The 18,331-nt window shown below is 29.5% G+C and overlaps 1 protein-coding gene across 1 annotated transcript in view; it reads right to left on the reverse strand.

The window, feature by feature from the left end:
* The window catches only part of LOC113375025 (laminin subunit alpha-1), a 304,542-nt gene that overhangs the window by 171,822 nt on the left and 114,389 nt on the right, over positions 1 to 18,331 (reverse strand). The window contains 2 exon segments of the mRNA XM_026614979.1: positions 653 to 901; positions 4,514 to 4,756. Coding sequence (XP_026470764.1) covers positions 653 to 901; positions 4,514 to 4,756 — 492 coding nt within the window.

Raw genomic sequence — 18,331 nt, forward strand, 5'->3', positions numbered from 1 at the left:
TAATGTATTCAGATTATGTGGTTTAGATTAATGGGCCGATTCTGCCGTAAAATAAACTAATGTTATGGCAAGGCTATGATAAGTAGCTCTACGCTCGTACGTTCATGTAAAATAGTACTAAAAACTGTGAAATTCTATATGGTTGCTGTGCAGTTTAACACAGTTAAAAGTAATTTTATATGTATATAAAATTAAAACCAAAATAAAAAATAATGACTTGAATACAAACAACAAAACCATTTAATGATTAAACTATTATCAGTCACATTATTTTTATATAACTTGATTAGAATTTTGCAATATATAAGTAATAATTCTGAAAGATTTATAAAAAAACTGTTATTATATACACCCCCCCTCCCTCTCCCAGATTAGGATAACTAAAAATTGCCGTCCCGGTTTTGACTGAAAAATATGATCACCTTACTACAAAGTTATCAAAATAATGATTTTGATTGTTTTCATATATTGATAAAAAATTTAAGAATATCAAAATTTTAAAACTAATATTTAAAAAAAAAACAAGTTTTCTAATTTTTGATAAACCTAGAATTTTTAAACAAGATAACCGATATTAATTTCGAAAACAAAACTGCAATTAGTTTTATAGCAAGTCTAAAATTTTCTTTTGAATTTGCCAAATGTGACTCACTCCGGTAGTAACATCGTGTCGGCATCGACTGGCATGTCCTCCGCACACACATTGGCCACCAATATCGATTTCCCTTATGGAATAGTAATGTGTGTTGCCTTTTGGCCGCTCGCTTGCCCTTCTCAGCCATTTGCCGGCGGACAGCGTTCGCATCCTTTGGAACCTAAGACGAACGTATCTCGCCATCGCAAATTCTTCGGCAGTTGGCGAGGCGCCTTGAGGTTTGTCGCTTAGCAAGGACACATGAATCTGAAAAAGAATAAAACTAGCTGTAAGTGAAATTCTGTGTTAAGGCAATTAAGGCATCGTGCCTAACGCAAATTGCTGGAACTTCCCGTACCAAAAATTATTATTTTTTTAAAAACGATTAACATTTTTGAAAAAAAATTACTTCGTAAAAATAAGATTTTTGACAAACAATTAGACAAAAAATTACTTTTTTTTGAAAAAAAAATTTTTTTTTAATATTTTTTTTTTATTTTATTTTTTTGAAATGAAAATGTTTTCTTTATTTTGACATATTTTGAAAGATCTAAACTTTTTTTCAAAGAAATCGTACTGCTTTAACTGCATAAAGACGAAATATCAAACCGCGTTAGCGCCGCGTCGACGTCTAACGCGTAAACATTGGTACGGAACCCATAGGAATGTAAACCAAAATTATACTTATTGTTAAAATCTCTATAAAATATCTGATAATTTGATGTGCATATGTCTAATGATCATTTTTGACCGCCAAATGGCATTTTTTTTTACTTTTTTCATTAGATCTCCGAAACCGCTAGAACTGCCTTTACGAAAATTTGATAGGTTCTTCACCTTGTCAATACAAGTAAAATGTTTTTTGAATTAATAAAATCGGATGCTCCGTTCTCTTAAAAACTGAGTTTCCGTTTTCGGCACTTTTTGCCCCGTATCTTCGGAACGGCTAGACCTGACTTCGCCAAAAACTAATCAGCACGTCTCCTTATCAATACGAATCGAATGTTTTTTGAATTATTCAAATCGGTTGATCGGTGTTCCCGAAATCGTCGACGAAAATTTGTATCCGCACATACATACACACACGCACACACACACACACACACACACACACACACACACATACACACATACATCCATTTTTTCTAAGGTATGCCAAAATATTCAGAAACCTCTGAAACGTAAAGATATATAAAAATTTTCATTTTCGATTTTTTTGCGATTACTATAACTTGCCCTACGGGAAGTTAATTATGACTAATATTATTTAAACTTGTAAAATATTTAATTATCGCAATTGATAATAATTTAATATAAAAAACCTACTATCCGATTTGGTTTCGCACAAATAATAGAGACATGATGTATCTTTCTTTATATGTTAATAAAAGTTATATGTAAATTATAAATTTGTTCATTTTTGTTTGTTTTTGGTACAAAATGAACTACTTATACAATGTACAAAATTACATAGTACAATTTTGCAAGCACTACAGGGTGGTTCACTCGAGGGCAATAAAAAAGAAAATTGAAACCAGGCAAAGGTTACTGGATTTTATCTTCTAATCTAATTACTTCTAAAAACAGACCAAAAGATCCAACGGTAAAGAAAGGCATTTGTTGCAAAAGGTTGATTACGATGTATGACTTGTTTTCTTTGGGCTCATGGTTCATGTACAGATGTCCCAAAGAGAACCAAACAATTTATTTGTAAACTGTCTTTTTCAACATTTATATCTCAATATGTTCTTATCTAATATATTATTTTGTACGTACTATATGGACAAAACGGTTTTTGTATTTTATTGCATTTTTCCTTAACAAATATGTTATTTTAGTCCCTACTTGGTTAAAAGTCTATGTTACTGGTTGTCAATAAATCAATGATGAGTAATAATTAAAAAAAAAAAATATCATTAAAAATCCGTATTTGTCCGTATTTCCCCTACTGTTTTAAATTTTAGATCATTCACAGGTAAATTTTCCAAGTATTAAATCATTTGACATCATTTATATATTATAGCTCAAGATTTATGAATAATACAACTAAAAGTTTTGAATTGCAAAATTTGACGATAAAATTTTTACTCATGTTTTTCACAAAATACGCAATAAAATTAAACAAGTTGTTTCATCAGTTGAATAAAGATGCTGTATTAAAATGATAAAAATTAAAGTGTTCTCTTTGCATTCTTCCTTTAATAGTTATCTATAATTTTAACATCCTAAAAATATAATATAGACTATACAAGTATATTAAATGCTGTAAACGTGATGTAACAGCATTGCTAATTAAATATTTCGTTGGTCTTGAAATTTATTTTGTCATGAATATTCATTCTTTCTAAGTATTATTACTTTTTAAGAAAAACTTAAGCACGAAAATCAAAAATAAGCATGACTCGTTAAAGTTTATTCAACAATTAATCGCGCTATTCATACAGTACGGTTGCACAGATTTCGCGGAATGATAAATAAAATCGTTAACTTTATCCGAACATCAAATTCTTCGTTTGGTGTTCGTTTTTATTTTATTGCCAACATAATGTTTTATTAGGCTGCACATTCCAAAATGTGTTAGCCGTGTTCTCGACCCAATATTAAGCATATTTTTTAATTTATTTTTAACAATTTCATGCAAGTAGAACAAGCTCGGAAGCGCAATAATCGAGATCGAAGGACTTGTGATTACATACCATTAAACGAACGAAAACATCAGTAATTAAACATGATCGATTGGTGTAATTATTTTATTGCCAGATATTACGTTGTGATAACTATCTGAAAACTTCAATAAGCAATGAAATAAAAATCGCTTTTAATTTATCTACCGGTTTCAAATAATATGGTGATGATATTATGATTCTTTCCGCAGATTAATTAAAACGAATATATCACACCAAGAATCAATTTTTTTGTACATAAGGTAGGACGGAGTACAAAGGTCCAATATGACTTTCGGTAATTATACTGTTAAACTAAATGAACTACTTGATAAAGCATGACATTTATCAAACAAATAACTATCGAACTATGTTCGGTAAAATTCTAAGTTAATTCCTAATCGCGGAAGTAAGTTTTTTTACTATTTTTCTTAAATTTGTCATCTGTCCCACTTTACCCCATGGGCGGTGTAAGAAGAGAAATTCAAAAAAAAAACTTTTTTTAATTTTAGAGGATGGTGAAATAGAAGTTTTGAGGAAAAATTTTTTTTTACAAAGATTTCATTCTATATAACCTTGATTTGGTACTTCGAGAGAAATATTCATCAACAGAGGTTAGATAGCAATATACTTTATCTCTTAAAAAATTTGCTGTTTATTTACTATTTCTTACTGTTTACATCTTTTCCTTTATAATGGTTTAGTTGGTCCCTTTTATTCCTCCCGCATGTAAGTTATTATAGAGGTAATATAAAAAAAACTGTTGAATTTAACTTAAAAATAGCAACACATTTTACAAAACAATTAAATAACGTATACTGAGAAGAATATCTATTCAAGTCTCATAAACTAAACATAGAAGCTATGATACTACCAACAAAAAATAATATTTTTGGTATAAATATTGTAACATTTCCGTTTACATCTCTTGACAGTGACATCATAAAAATTAATGCTTTAATGATGCTTACCATTAAAAAAATATGTTTTTTACTTTTTTTTTGAGATGATGATTGTGGGCCTTTTTGCCCGCTGACCTTTGAGTCCCGCTCTACCCTACGTACTTCAAATAAATAAATGTTTTTAAATAAATTAGTTAAAATAATATTTAAGTGCTCTAAATAAAATGCTTATTATAACCAATTATAAAATGCCTATAAACAAATTCGTAAATTTTAATTTCATGCAATGTAATAGCTAAAAAGTGTCTAATTACCTCGCCATTCTCCAAAGGCTGAATTTTCGAATAATAAGCTGTACAGATGACTTCAGAATCAGCACGATGCCTTGGCTTACCAGGAGTCGCTTCCAAACCATATCTTCTCCAACATTCTTCATCTGAGCTGGCGAAGAATTGCCAAGGTGCGTATTCGATTCCATCCAAAGACCTTTCAAGAACCCAGGCTGCTGGTCGGGGAGAGTTGGCTGCACGAACAATAACATACGCTATTTGATATATCTGAAAAGCAGAAATGAAACCAATAAATTTATTTGAAGATAAGTCACCGTTATTAATTATGAAATTTAAAATTGATTTATTTTTAGAATTCAGTCTCTTGTTCTAGTTTTCCAATGAAAATATATGCAGGACCCGGCAGAAATAATGAATAAATTTCCAATAACTGTAAATAGACAATAGAATGAATTTCCAATATCTGGAAATAACGACATTAAACAAACGTTTGTAAAAAGGTTAAAATTTATGCTCTGATCTTTATCAGGATCGCAGAAAATCCATCGATTATTTCTGCCAGACTATATAACACTTTTCAAACGTGTAGGAAATATATTTCCTTCATCTTATTGTTAGTGATAACAATATTCACTATAAATGGTATTCACTATAAAAGTATGGTTCACAATGACTTAATTAAAATTTGAGGTATGTGATTTTTACTTCAGACGTATTGACAATTATGTCCCTTGAATTTTATATATATAAAACGTCATATAGAATATAAATTACTGCACTATACACATTCTTGGCAAGAAATTAATGTTCATCTTTGTTCGTTTTCTTGCGCATAATGACCACAATTATTTTATTAATAATTACAGCTGCGCGCATATTTTATATATAAAATTATGTTGGTGATGATATTTTTATTCTAAATACTATATAAATACATATTGTTTTGCAATTACTTCAAAGTTATGTTTAATGTTAAATTCAATTATTATGGTTATAAAAATTGAAAATATTATTATTATATATAATAAAAGTCAGTTATGATTGTTATTGCTAATTTTTAAATACAAAAACCCAATGTATCACAAATATTCTTCATCGTAATAGTTAATTGATTGAGAAATAGTGTTATCTACATTGTTAATGTAGTAGTTAGGACATTGATCGAATCCTAAAGTTACAATGTCTGTTACACTAAATATCTCTTAAATTTTATTACTACTCTTAAATTTTTTATCTTTAGGTTTCACATTATTTTAAATATCTTGATTTTTTTTCTTAAATTGCGCAAAGAGAGACATTTTTGACATTTGAAATATATCAAAAACCCAATAAGTTGAAATGAATGGAGATTATTATTTAAATGATTCAATTCGGTTGATTTTCTCAAAAACCTAAATCCAGTTTTTTTCACTTTTTTCATATATCTATTTATGCTTCACATCATCTGTATGAATAATTAAAATATTTAAATAAATAGGTACAATCGCTCTATTCTGTAAAAATTGTATTGTAACTCCAAAATGCATTTATGCTTAGAGTATACCAAATGATTACAGATCATTCGTTTCGGCTAAAGACCCTATCATTTATATAATAATAATTGAATTTATTTAAACATTTTTAATAATAAAATACTTTTTAAGCTGTTGCCTAAAATAAAGAATATTACTGCATATGGAATGGCAAAGATCATGTCATTTTTACACAATGCAAAATCGTACTAGACTATGTATTTCGCTATAAATATGTTAACAAAACTCATTAGCCAGAAGAATATGGAAACTACAGTGCTACTAATTATATATAATTCATAGTGTGAAACGTTTCTTTTGGTATCAAATTACATTGAATTTCAATTATACGCTGGAAATGTACAGAAACCAGTTCAAATGGAACCTGTGAGTCAAATATGGTTTTTAAACAGTTAAAGATATATATCTTCCGATCAAGAATTATAGATAAAAATATTATCGTTATATGAAGTATTTGAAATTATTGGTATCATTATTAAATTTGAATATATGCACGATTATTTCATTCATATTCAACTGAATTCAAATGCCTGTAGGTTGTAATTGACCTATTCTATTTAACATACAAATATTGTTAGTATTAGCATTTATAAAAATAAATTACTTAGAAAACAGTTAAATATCTAACGTGTATGTCGAGGGCTTTAAATTTATATTTTTGACGGAAAATATACAAATCTTAAAGAATAATTATAAAGCGATTATAATTCGGTCGTTCATTTTTCAGACTTTGTAATAACTTACGGGTTAAAAAATAGAGAAGACAAATTAAACATAATAAATATTATACACAAAAATTAGTAAAAAAACGTGTAAAATAAAGTTCAAATGTATGGTTCAATTATTAAAATTATAAATCATCATAACAAATGGTAAACAAGTTTAACCTTCAAATTAAAATTGTTAAGTATATTTGTGTGATTACTGTGAATTGAGGATGCTGAAATGAAACATTAGGACTTATTGTTAGTATAAAACTGTGCGACCAATAATTTTATAATTGCATAAAAAAATGAAGTAAAATGTTTCGTTTAATTTGAGGCATATAATAAATAAATAAATGGTTGTCAGTTCGAATGTAGCTCCATTGTGTGAGAGCACCAAAAATCAATAATTTCTTTGCCTCCCTTGTTTATTATTATCATTACCATTACCTAAAGTTATTCACTTTTAATACTTTTTTATTTTCTTTTTCAAACATCCAGCTTCCAGTATTTTCTCTTCTAGTGTAAACCATCAATAATCTGCATTTTTTTCTTCTCTGTTCTTTTGGTTCTTTTATTTTACCTTCGACAACGTCCTGTATGAGGAACTCTTTTTGAAGAATGGGTCCGATGCAGCTTCCTTTTTTTTTCAAGATCGTGCTCAGTAGAGTCCTTTCTTTGCCCACTATTTTCACGGTTTCTTTATTTTTCATCTTATCTGTTCACATTATCTTCACCATTAGTCTTCAGCACCACATTTTAAAACTCACCAGATAGTTTTTGTCGGCATTTCTTAGAGTCCATGTCTCTGTTCAGAACAGAGCACTTTATTGGCATCTTCCGTAAGTTGGTCTCAGTTTGTTTGTCAATATAAAGATGAAGACGCATGATATGTTAATGATGATTTAATTGTTTTCAAGATATTCTCTAAATAAGTTACTTAGATTTAAGTACAGCAAGTTAAATAAACTTATTAGATGAAAGAAAGTACAATTTGCATACCGTACTAAAATATTACTCAGTAAGTACATATATTTTTATTATATGATTATTTGATTCAAGTAAATGAAACCATACTCATTTATCTATAGACCTTTAGATATGAAAACTGACTACGTATCCGGATCGATTGATTTTATTCTATTGAATTAAAGAAGCGTCCAAAACATCACTGAGATCATTAGTGTTCCGCATAAATGTCTTCCAAATGAAATATAACCATTTCGCATTGTTAAAATGCGCTCCCGTTTATTGTCGCAATTGAAGGAGCGGCATTTGTTTTATGTTCCGGGACATTAATTAATCTCTTCAATGTATCAAGAGCATGTACAACTACGATATATTATAACTATGAACTTTATCTCTTAATCTCTACATTTCTATCTCATGATATTTATCATTTACTATAATATGACGTCAATAACTACAGAACATTTCAAATTATAAACAATTTAAAAAATTTTGCTAAATGTTTTGTCATTTTCATGATATAATATACTAATTGCTTACATATTAAATTTTAATTTGTAAGAAGGAAATTATCCAGAATGTTCTAATGTGAAAAAGTTTTATTGTTCATAGGGTAGACAGAATGTTCTTGAGTTAGATAGATAGATTTGTTCAGTTGAACAATAAAAAATGAGACAATCCTTTAAACATACAAATTCATTAAAACAATCGTTCTACACCGATCTGTAAATTATGCACATACGCACTCTTTCGCCCAAAATGCACTGTACTAAAACTTGCCAACACTAAAATTAATATGTAAAATTTCAGTGTGGAATTTTGATGTGCTTAACTTGGAGTTGGATACAAGCTTGCTACAATTAATACAAATAAAAGATATAGTTCATTCATATAAACATGTTACAAACTACACGATTTTCACTTAAATCGCTTCACAAGCTTCATTACATACCGGACAGTACCATCCTTGTATGTTACAAAGTTTTGTTACAACTAACCCAAGGTGTGATTTTTTCACATTAATCAAGATGACAAACTTGAATAAATTTTATTATAGTACAATTTTATATTGCCAGTCAAAAATTTCAGACCTGCACGCTTTTATATTGCGGAGTCCAGAAATACCATAAGACCATTTGGGATCCTATTGAAAAACGCCCGTTACTATCTACTTACAATAAGCCACTAGATTGCTGCTAATTGAGCTGTTTTTTACTACGTATTCTAATTTTAAATTAGAATTCAGAATTGCTAATAAATTAATTAATTAATAAATCCTATTGATTTGAAGAAAATAACAATTATATATTTGCATATGTTTGGATAGAATTATAGTATGATGTGTAGGTTCATAACCCATTCGTAATAATTATAAATAATATATAACGTTCAGAATATAAACTACGCAAAATGTAGTTAGTCATACACTACAACATTGTAAGTTCAAGATATCCTTGGGCAAGCTTTCGGGTGTTGATCAAATTCCTTTGCAGACCACAATACGCGAATAACCGAGTCATCTATTGTTAATACATTGTGTTGCACTCTGCAGTGACATTGAAAAAGCAAATATTATCTAAGAATTGCAGGTCAACCTGCGGAGCTTGTATTTAAGCTTGCAAATTTGTCGCTCAGTCGTTATTTAGTTTCCATAAAGTTGAGACCAGTATAAGTCTATTGGTCGTTCAGTTTAACACTTTAATCATACTCTGGTATTCAGTTATTTAAGTCAATTATGTATAAACGGTACCACAAGTAATGAAATAAAAAAAATATGTCCAGATATTTGCCTGTTTATACTGTTCAGTCTTCACAGACTGGTGACAGTTTTGTTGGTAGCAGAGAAAACCTACATATTGTTTGGCATCATCGGTGGGACCTACTACATGTTTTGGAGTGTCGTTGGTGGTTTTCCTGCATAAGAAATGTTACTGGATTATATGCGTTCAGTTTTTAAAATCAATAGGTACTATTCTTTGAAAAAGTAGCCACAGTACCGTTCCAATGTAATGATGTAGAATTTTTGTCAATAATCGTACACGATTTCTTGTCTTCTTATTTGCTGCCGTTGATTCTGGTTTTAGATTTTATTGGCATTGCTGTGACTGTTAAATGTTTGTCAATATTGATCATAAATTCTCTGCGAAAATAATAAGCAATAGCGACATTCCATCATCCTCTTTACTTTAACGTTTGCTGCGAATTAAAGAACTGGAAAATTTAAACAAGCAAACAAGGATCATCTTATGCAATCAAACTTGTCATAAATTATGTAAATTACTTGTCATAAATTATGTAAATCGCAATCCTGCGTCTATATTGATTTTCAATAAATAGATTGCTAAATTACAACTAAGAGTGAGTTGCATTGTCGTGGTCAGCGCCTAGTTTTATAATGACTAAGGCACAGGTACAATCACGCATTTCGGACAACCTGATATTAACCATCACTGATGTCTATTTTCAACTAAAAATAAAAATGAAAATATGTGTTCATGTGATAATAGCCTTTCGAACTATTGTTGCAATATATATTGAATCTCTATTATACCTTTTATTGCAAAGAGGTAGGACAACCGTTGGGTCTCATTTTCATAAGATGCTTGATAATAGGTAGAAAATACTTCACACAGCTACATAGAGTACTAGAATTTAGTGTACCTCTGATTTCTGTTCAAAATAATGTAGAGATTGCTGTATATATAATAATTAGTAGAGACTAGAAAACGTATTGATTTTTATAATTTTTTTTTTGAATAAATAATTTCACAAAATATTAAAATATTTTCCAAAGATGAGTCATAACATAAAATAAAGTGTACTATTATATAGTGAAGATAGAGGACAGAAATCGTCACTAATAAAAAATCATTAGTTTTTATTAAATTGAAATGATCGAAATAGTTTACATATGATAATCGCTTTAAATATTTTATAATCACTTCGTTCACACAAAACCAAAAACTTTATTTTTTCCATTCTCATTTTTTTAATTTAGTTTAAAAATTGAAACTACTAGTTAAAGGTTTTCAAAACTATTTCTTTTACAACTCGTTTATATAATAATAATAATGTGTAGTACAGCTCTAGGTCCGTAAGTTGAGTCAAACACTAACTCGATTCAGGGAAGAATAGGGTGAGAGATTTCCCATTGCCATTTCACATCGCATTGCCCAAAAATTGGCCATTTTTAATTAAAAACATATTTTTGATCTATATTTTCAAGTGAAAATGGACATCACTACTGCACGATGTCAAGTTGTTTACAGCGGGGTTCGAACTCCGCACCTTGTTTATATATTTACAGTTATTTAAAACATCGCAAAACAATGGTAATTTAACGCAGATATTTGGCCTGAAATGATATTATATAGAAATAAATACATATACTTCGAGTATTTCATAAATTCAGGGTTGTGCATGCCACCGCATATAATCAAATAAAACATATGTGTTGCTTAGTTTAGTAATTATATTCTAGTACCTACTAAAGTAAAACCACTAAAATACTTCCAACAATATTCAAATTATAGAATTATTTTATCCATGGTAATTCCTGCTGAAATATTTCTATTATAATATTTCACTAGCTTGAAATATCTAACCCTTTATCAAAGATTTAAAAAAATATAGTAGAAGCATAATCATTTTTTTTATATTAAGCAAATATACACTTGCAGTATTACAATACATCAACCATAAATTTTTCTCTTTATTTAAATAAGCCTTTGCGCAATTGTACAAACAATTGAATTTTCAAAGCCGGTGCAATAAAGGTATTATTATAATCAAAACTTTCTATTTCAACTTGTCTTTTAGTTCACCGTAAATCAGGGTCGTTTCGTTGGCGTTTATTAGTCTATTATTACATGCGGAGGTAACAACATATAAATCACATATACACCTAAGTTGAAAATAATTGCGGTTCTATTTATTTCCTAAGCGATTCCTTTCTTTTATTGTGCATTCTATATCAACTCGACATCAAAATGATTTATTTGCAACAATACAGAAATACAGCAATAATTTAATATTGACGCTGTTTATTTTTATATTTTTTTATCGGTTTATGGTATTTATTTGTAATTTAATTACTGCATTTAGAATTTATGTAGAAATAATTAATTTTTTATATACTTTTATATACAAATAAATTGTAAAAAATATTGTTATATTTATTATATAGGATAGGGCTAGAAACAAAAGTCCAATTTGACTGTGAGTAATTATGTTGTGAAAATCAAACCAATTACATCACAACAAATAACACATCGAACAAACAACTATCTCACTATGATTAGAAAAACTTCCAACAAATTGATTATTGTAAATTCCTTCCTTCTTACTCCATAGACGGGGTAAAATGGGACGGCAAGGAGATAAATAGTACAATGTCTTATTTTTAATGTTAAAGGGATTTTGCGGAATAAATCTACATTATTCAATAATAATAATAATAAAAGGAAACAGTGAAATGATTGTGATACCAGAGACAGAGATATAAATCTTGACAAATATAAGTAATGAATAGCTTCTGCTATCTAGGCGCCGATGATTAACAGTAGACCGCTATTAATTTTCGGTTGACGTAACTCTGTCAATTTTAAGTGATTTTTAAAAGCAATTTAAAGTTTTTTTGGAAATTGATGAGTCAAATATGTAACTGATCATCATTCTTTTTGGCGAATACTCTTTCAGGTAAACAAATAACAACGCTGCTTTTGTTTTCATTCATACTTCAAATAAATTATTTTTGCAATTCTTAAAAATATTATACAATAACCTTTATTTTAAATTATATTGATTTAATTTTGTTATTTACTTTTCTGTAAACATATATAAGTTACTGTATTTAAAATAATTTATTTGAAAACATTTAATATTTCTCGAATTTTTCATTACGTTACGGGAAGTTCCAGCAATTTGCCTTAAGGCACAATGCCATACACCACTAGTTATTAGTGAAATACACTACATTATATACTTTGTACATTTTATATACTTTATACACATATTACAGTACGCAAGTACGGGTTGTATACCTCATATATACTTATGGGTGAATTTTGGACATCTAATGTTTCAATTCAAATGAATTTTACTTCAAAATTTAATATTTATTCTAATTATATATATATATATATATATATATATATATATATATATATATTAAATCCAAAAGCAAGTACAATGAATATTAAAAATTGAAGTAAAGTTCACTCAATACTACTAATATTGCATTCTGTAGTCCGCAACAAATACCTGCAAGTTATACACAGAATATTCTGTCTTTATATAGACGAAAGTTTAATTAGAAAATATCTTCCAGAACAATCAAGATTTTTATCTATGGTCACTGAATATCTCTACCAGATAAAATAGGTTTTCTTAAAAAGGTGCGTAATTCAGGTCCATTCGCAAAAAGGTTTTTTTTAAAAGCATTTTGTAATTTATCAATGTATATCTCAACATTGGGAAGCTTTTATTACTGAAGAAATATTGTTAGAGAAATGAGATTCTCAATCTGAAGAAAACAATGGAACCGATTCTGTCGCATAAAAGAAAAATGTTATGACAAGGCCATGTTCCGCTCCGACTTCCATACATTATGCTACTGAATCATACTGAATACTGTTAAAATGTAATGTATTTGCTGTGCATTCAGGCGTTTTATACATAAACTGGCGCGCCACTCGTATGTTATGAAGCTGTGTCAAAAAGGCCCTGTTATTTAAAATCGTTTTCTTTGGCATTTGTGCGATTTCTAGGTCAGGTTTTTTATCTGACAACCTGAGTAATACATATGACTGCACACCAACCACGTGGCTTTTGTCAATATTTAGTATGAAAAGTTCTTCATAACATGGCCTTGCCATAATATTTTTCTGTTACGCGGCAAATCGGTCCCTATAACTCAGAAATCTATTGATTTGTATCTAACAATAAGATATCTATAGGAATTAAAACTTTAGTTAAAAAATAATTTACTTGAATATGTTATTGAGTGATTTTAAACATGCTAATGCTTTATACATGTCTTTTCAATTTAAATTTGGCATTGGTCGAATAATGCAGTTATTACTTCGTAAAAGTCGTTTAAAATTAAAATTAAGACCTTGAACCTGCTGGCCTCCAGTGCCATTTTACGCCGCCCATGGGGTAAAAAGGACCACATGACTTATTTTTGGAAAATAGCAAACAAAATAAATTTCTACAAATTCTACAATGATAAATAACTGTTTTACAAAACATAATTATATAGTTGATTGATATGCGTTATATGTTTTGATGTACATCATTTGGTTTAGACAGTATAATTACTTAAAGTCAAATTGAACCTTTGTGCCCCGCCCTACCCTATGTACTAAACAAAAGAAACATATATTTTGATATTAATCTACTTTAACTGAATAATAATTGAATTGTACAAAGAGTAGAGGTTTTGATGTCTGTGGAAATGTCCCTGAGACATCAGCGATAGATGCATCGAGTGCAACAGGAGTCACACGGATAATTGCCCGTCGCGCTGCTCGGCGCGGCATTAAGTCGTTCCTTTGTGCCCGGACACGAAATTGTAGTTGGTACACTTAACAGAATCGTTCTCATGGTTTCTCTGAAGGGCACTCACAATAAGCATTATTCGAATGCTTGCAAAATTCAAATTGCGCCATTTGTTTAATGCCAAACCAGGAACAAACCAATTGCTTTACCACATCAACATCACGTTAAATTATCGCTAAAACGCTTTAAATTGAAATAAGTTCAAATATTAATTGAAAGGTTTTGTTCAGATGATAGCATTAAATCAGCACTGATCGTTTCTTAACTTACAATGTCTAGCAGAGCCCGTGTACGAAAATCGGGCCAGAAGCAAATATTACCCCTTACGGGCATGGGCCTGTACGGTAATCGCAAGTATTACAAAATATTTATTTATACGAAACTATAAAACACAACATAATTTTTATTTTCGTGATAAACTGTACATTGTGTGGAAAAATAGTCACAAACGCTGCGCCAACTTGTACAACTTTGGCCCAACATTTTCAATTCAAAATCGTAAACTAGTGGGGTGTATGGCATCGTGCCTTAAGGCAAATTGCTGGTACTTTCCGTACCGTAACAAAATGTTCGAGGAATACTGAATGTTTTCAAATAGATTATTATAAATATTGTAACATTATTGTAATTATTTTCGATATACAAAAAAACTAAAACTAAAAAAAAAAATATATACAATTTTTTTTTCCAAAATCAATTATTTTCTTAAGACAAGCAGAAAGTTCTTTGAATCATTTAAATCGGACGCTTAGTTCTCTCAAAAACTGCCATTTTTTACATATTTAGCTCCGTATCTTCGAAACGGCTGGGTCTGCCTTTGCCAAAAACTAATAAACACTTCTCTCAATCATTACTAATTGAACGTTTTTTAGATCATTCAAATCGGATACTCCGTTCTCTCAAAAAGTCGATTTCTATTTTCTGCACTTGTTGCTCCGTATCTCCGAACGGCTGGACCTGCCTTCGCCAAAAACTAATCAGCTCTTTTCCCTATCAATAGAAATCAAATGTTTTTTGAACCATTCAAATCGGTTGATCCGTGCGCCCGAAAACGTGACTGGAAATTTATATCCATACATACATACACACACACACACACAAACACACATCCATTTTTTCTGAAGTATGCCAAAACGTTCAGAAACCTTCAAAACGTCGAGAAATGTAAAAATTTTCAATTCCGATTTTCGGCCCATTACAATAACTTACCCTACGGGAAGTTAATTAAGGGCTTAAAATCGAGTGCCATCAATTGAAGAAAATATTTGACATTGAAATTCTAATTTAAAATAACGCTAATTGATTGCAATCTGTGGAATTATATATAAATGAGCGTATAACTATAAACTATATAAAGTTGATGGTACATGGCTTCATAAACTAATACAAAATAAATGTAAGTTATTTTAAATTTGATTTAAAATTTTTTAAATAATAACTATTATATTTCATTAATGAACAATTTGGGATTTATTGAAAATAATTAATTTTTAAAAAAACGAAAAACATTTCGTGAAAATATTATTTGATTTTTTATAAAAATTCAAAATGATCATTAGTAACAATTTAATAGTATAATTTTTTTAATAGATGGTACGAAACCGTTTTAATCACATAAAAAATAATATTCATTTAATATATGCATAAAGAGTGCCAGACTAATATTCTAATAAAGTAATATTATAGTTTTCCATTTTACACTCGAATGAATTTCTTGTAAGTTATTACTGAGACTTAAACACACTTTGTACGAAGAGATTGTCTTCGATATTGTATGTTAATTTTTAATTTTATCAACTTATTTCGTATTTTATCATAGTGACGATTTGAGATATTTGCCAAAAATATATTATCTTGTACTTAATAAATTATGTTTATTTGCATTTGCTTGTTTATGCATTGTTTACAAATTCTTGTTTGTTTGGATGCATTTACTTCTATGTGTGTATATTTCGTTATTTTTATTCAATCTATAGCAATTATAGAATGTCTATATACATATTAGTATCCACAAATTGAAAAGAAATATAGATGTGAAAATTTTGGATTCATTAATTTTTATTGGTAATATTACCTTTTTAGTAAAGGAGGTTATACCTGGACGTAATAGATATATTATATGATCATTATGATTATTTTGTTCAGCAAATAATTGCCACATTTTTTGAGTTCTTTCTTTTTTACTACGAAAGAAGTGACGCTGGTGTACAAACATGTAAAACTTTTTACCCGCTGAACTTTACGCCCCGCTCTACATTATTTTAAAAATTACAAACATTTTAAAACAAAGTTATACATTAAGATTTCTTAAATCAAATTTAAAAAAATATGAATTATGATTTTTGGAATGGGTTTTATTAAAGTATATTAAATTCATAACTACATACCAATATATGTATATCAAAAATCAAGTTTATCTGGCATTAAAATTAATTAGTCTTCACAGTTTTATCTGCAGCATTCTTTAAAGGAGAAGTTGTTCTAGTTGTATCAAGAGACACAGCTCCACTATCATCACTGCTAACAGTCTTCTTTAATTTCCTATTTTTAGTGTTTTTTTGCGTTTTTGTATTGGGGAATGTGGCAGTACGTTTTGGATCAAAATGTGAGTCCAATATCTCTAGTAAATCATGTTGTTGATCTTTCCTTGTAATTTTCAATTTGGCCAATTCATTAATTAGGCCTTGTTTTCCATCTGCTTCAAATGTACTTTTCATGGTATTATAATCAGATTTGCCTTTAGCCAATATTGATCTTAAAACATTTATGTGCTGAAAATCCCGATAATTCATTTTGCCAGCTGCACTAAATATTGGCTGGAATGAACTGCTTCTTTCAGCTACTTTGCGCAGTTCTTTTAGTTTATCTAATTCTACAGACGTAGGATAAGAATACTGACGAACTACTTCTACCATGTTGTCTAACATTACGCGATTTGGATCTCCAATAGCAGCTGCTAAGTTCTTTTGTTTACCTTGACCCAGATGTTGAGCTATTTCCCAAATAATTCTTGATCTATTTGATGCATTATCGAATTGTTCTTCTCGATCTAGCAAAACTCTGGATAAAACTTTAATGTTAAAAGACTTCATGGTAGTTGAACATTTCTTTTTGGCTAATGCATGTCCATTTGCAAAACCCTTAACAATTTCTTGAAATTTTCCAAGTAAATGGTAACGTTGAAGAGCTTCTAAGAGCATGTAAGATACCATTTTCTTAGGTTCATGAAATATGAGAATTACACCTTCTCCATCTGACTTTGACTTGACATCTACTAGCCAGTTCAAAAAGTCTAATAACCCAAATATTTCTGACTTCGTTCTTATAACCTTATTGTTTATATTGCTTCTTAAAACTCTGAAACGGTCATCGGTTGTAACACGAATATTATGTCTTCGCCTGGCACTAGGGTTTAAATTTGCGTAAGGCATTATGTACTGGGAAAATTGGCTAGTTGGAGTATATGCTCCTATATGGCATATTTCATCTATTAACCTTCGTCCAGTTGTATCCATATCACAACTGATAAGGCAGTATTTTCCTGCTGGAAGGCATTCAGGATTATGCTTTTTGCCTTCAGTAGACTTCTTCCTCTCTGGATTCTTAACCATGTTGTTCTTACTTTGATCACCTCTGAAACGTTGACAAATATTTTATATGTAAGAAAATAGTAAAGCAATGTGAGTTTGAAAGTCAATCGTATAATTGTTAAAAGCTTACCGAATCATTGTATTAATGGAAAACATTCACCGAATTAATTTTAGAATGGGATTTGATTTCGACTTTACTACATTTGTTTTATCAACGTCAGAATGCGAGTTTGTCATTTGTCATCAGAACATTCTAGAAAAAATATATTTGGCATAATCCGTCTAAAAGTTTAATATTGCGAAACTAAATAAGCATTAAGCTTTATATTAACCAGACATATCAACCATGTTGAGAGTTTTCAAAGCAACCTAGATTAAATTCCGCTTTCGGAAAGCAATACATTTCAAGTTCTCAATCATTCATTGATTTCGCCCTCTTGCTGGTCATTTGATGCTTTCTTATTGAATCGACGGCACTAATTGGAA

Source organism: Ctenocephalides felis, unplaced genomic scaffold (assembly GCF_003426905.1).
Source record: "Ctenocephalides felis isolate EL2017-DRISC unplaced genomic scaffold, ASM342690v1 CF-g0.4_SCAFFOLD_01886, whole genome shotgun sequence".
NCBI classification, from domain to species: Eukaryota; Metazoa; Arthropoda; class Insecta; order Siphonaptera; family Pulicidae; genus Ctenocephalides; species Ctenocephalides felis.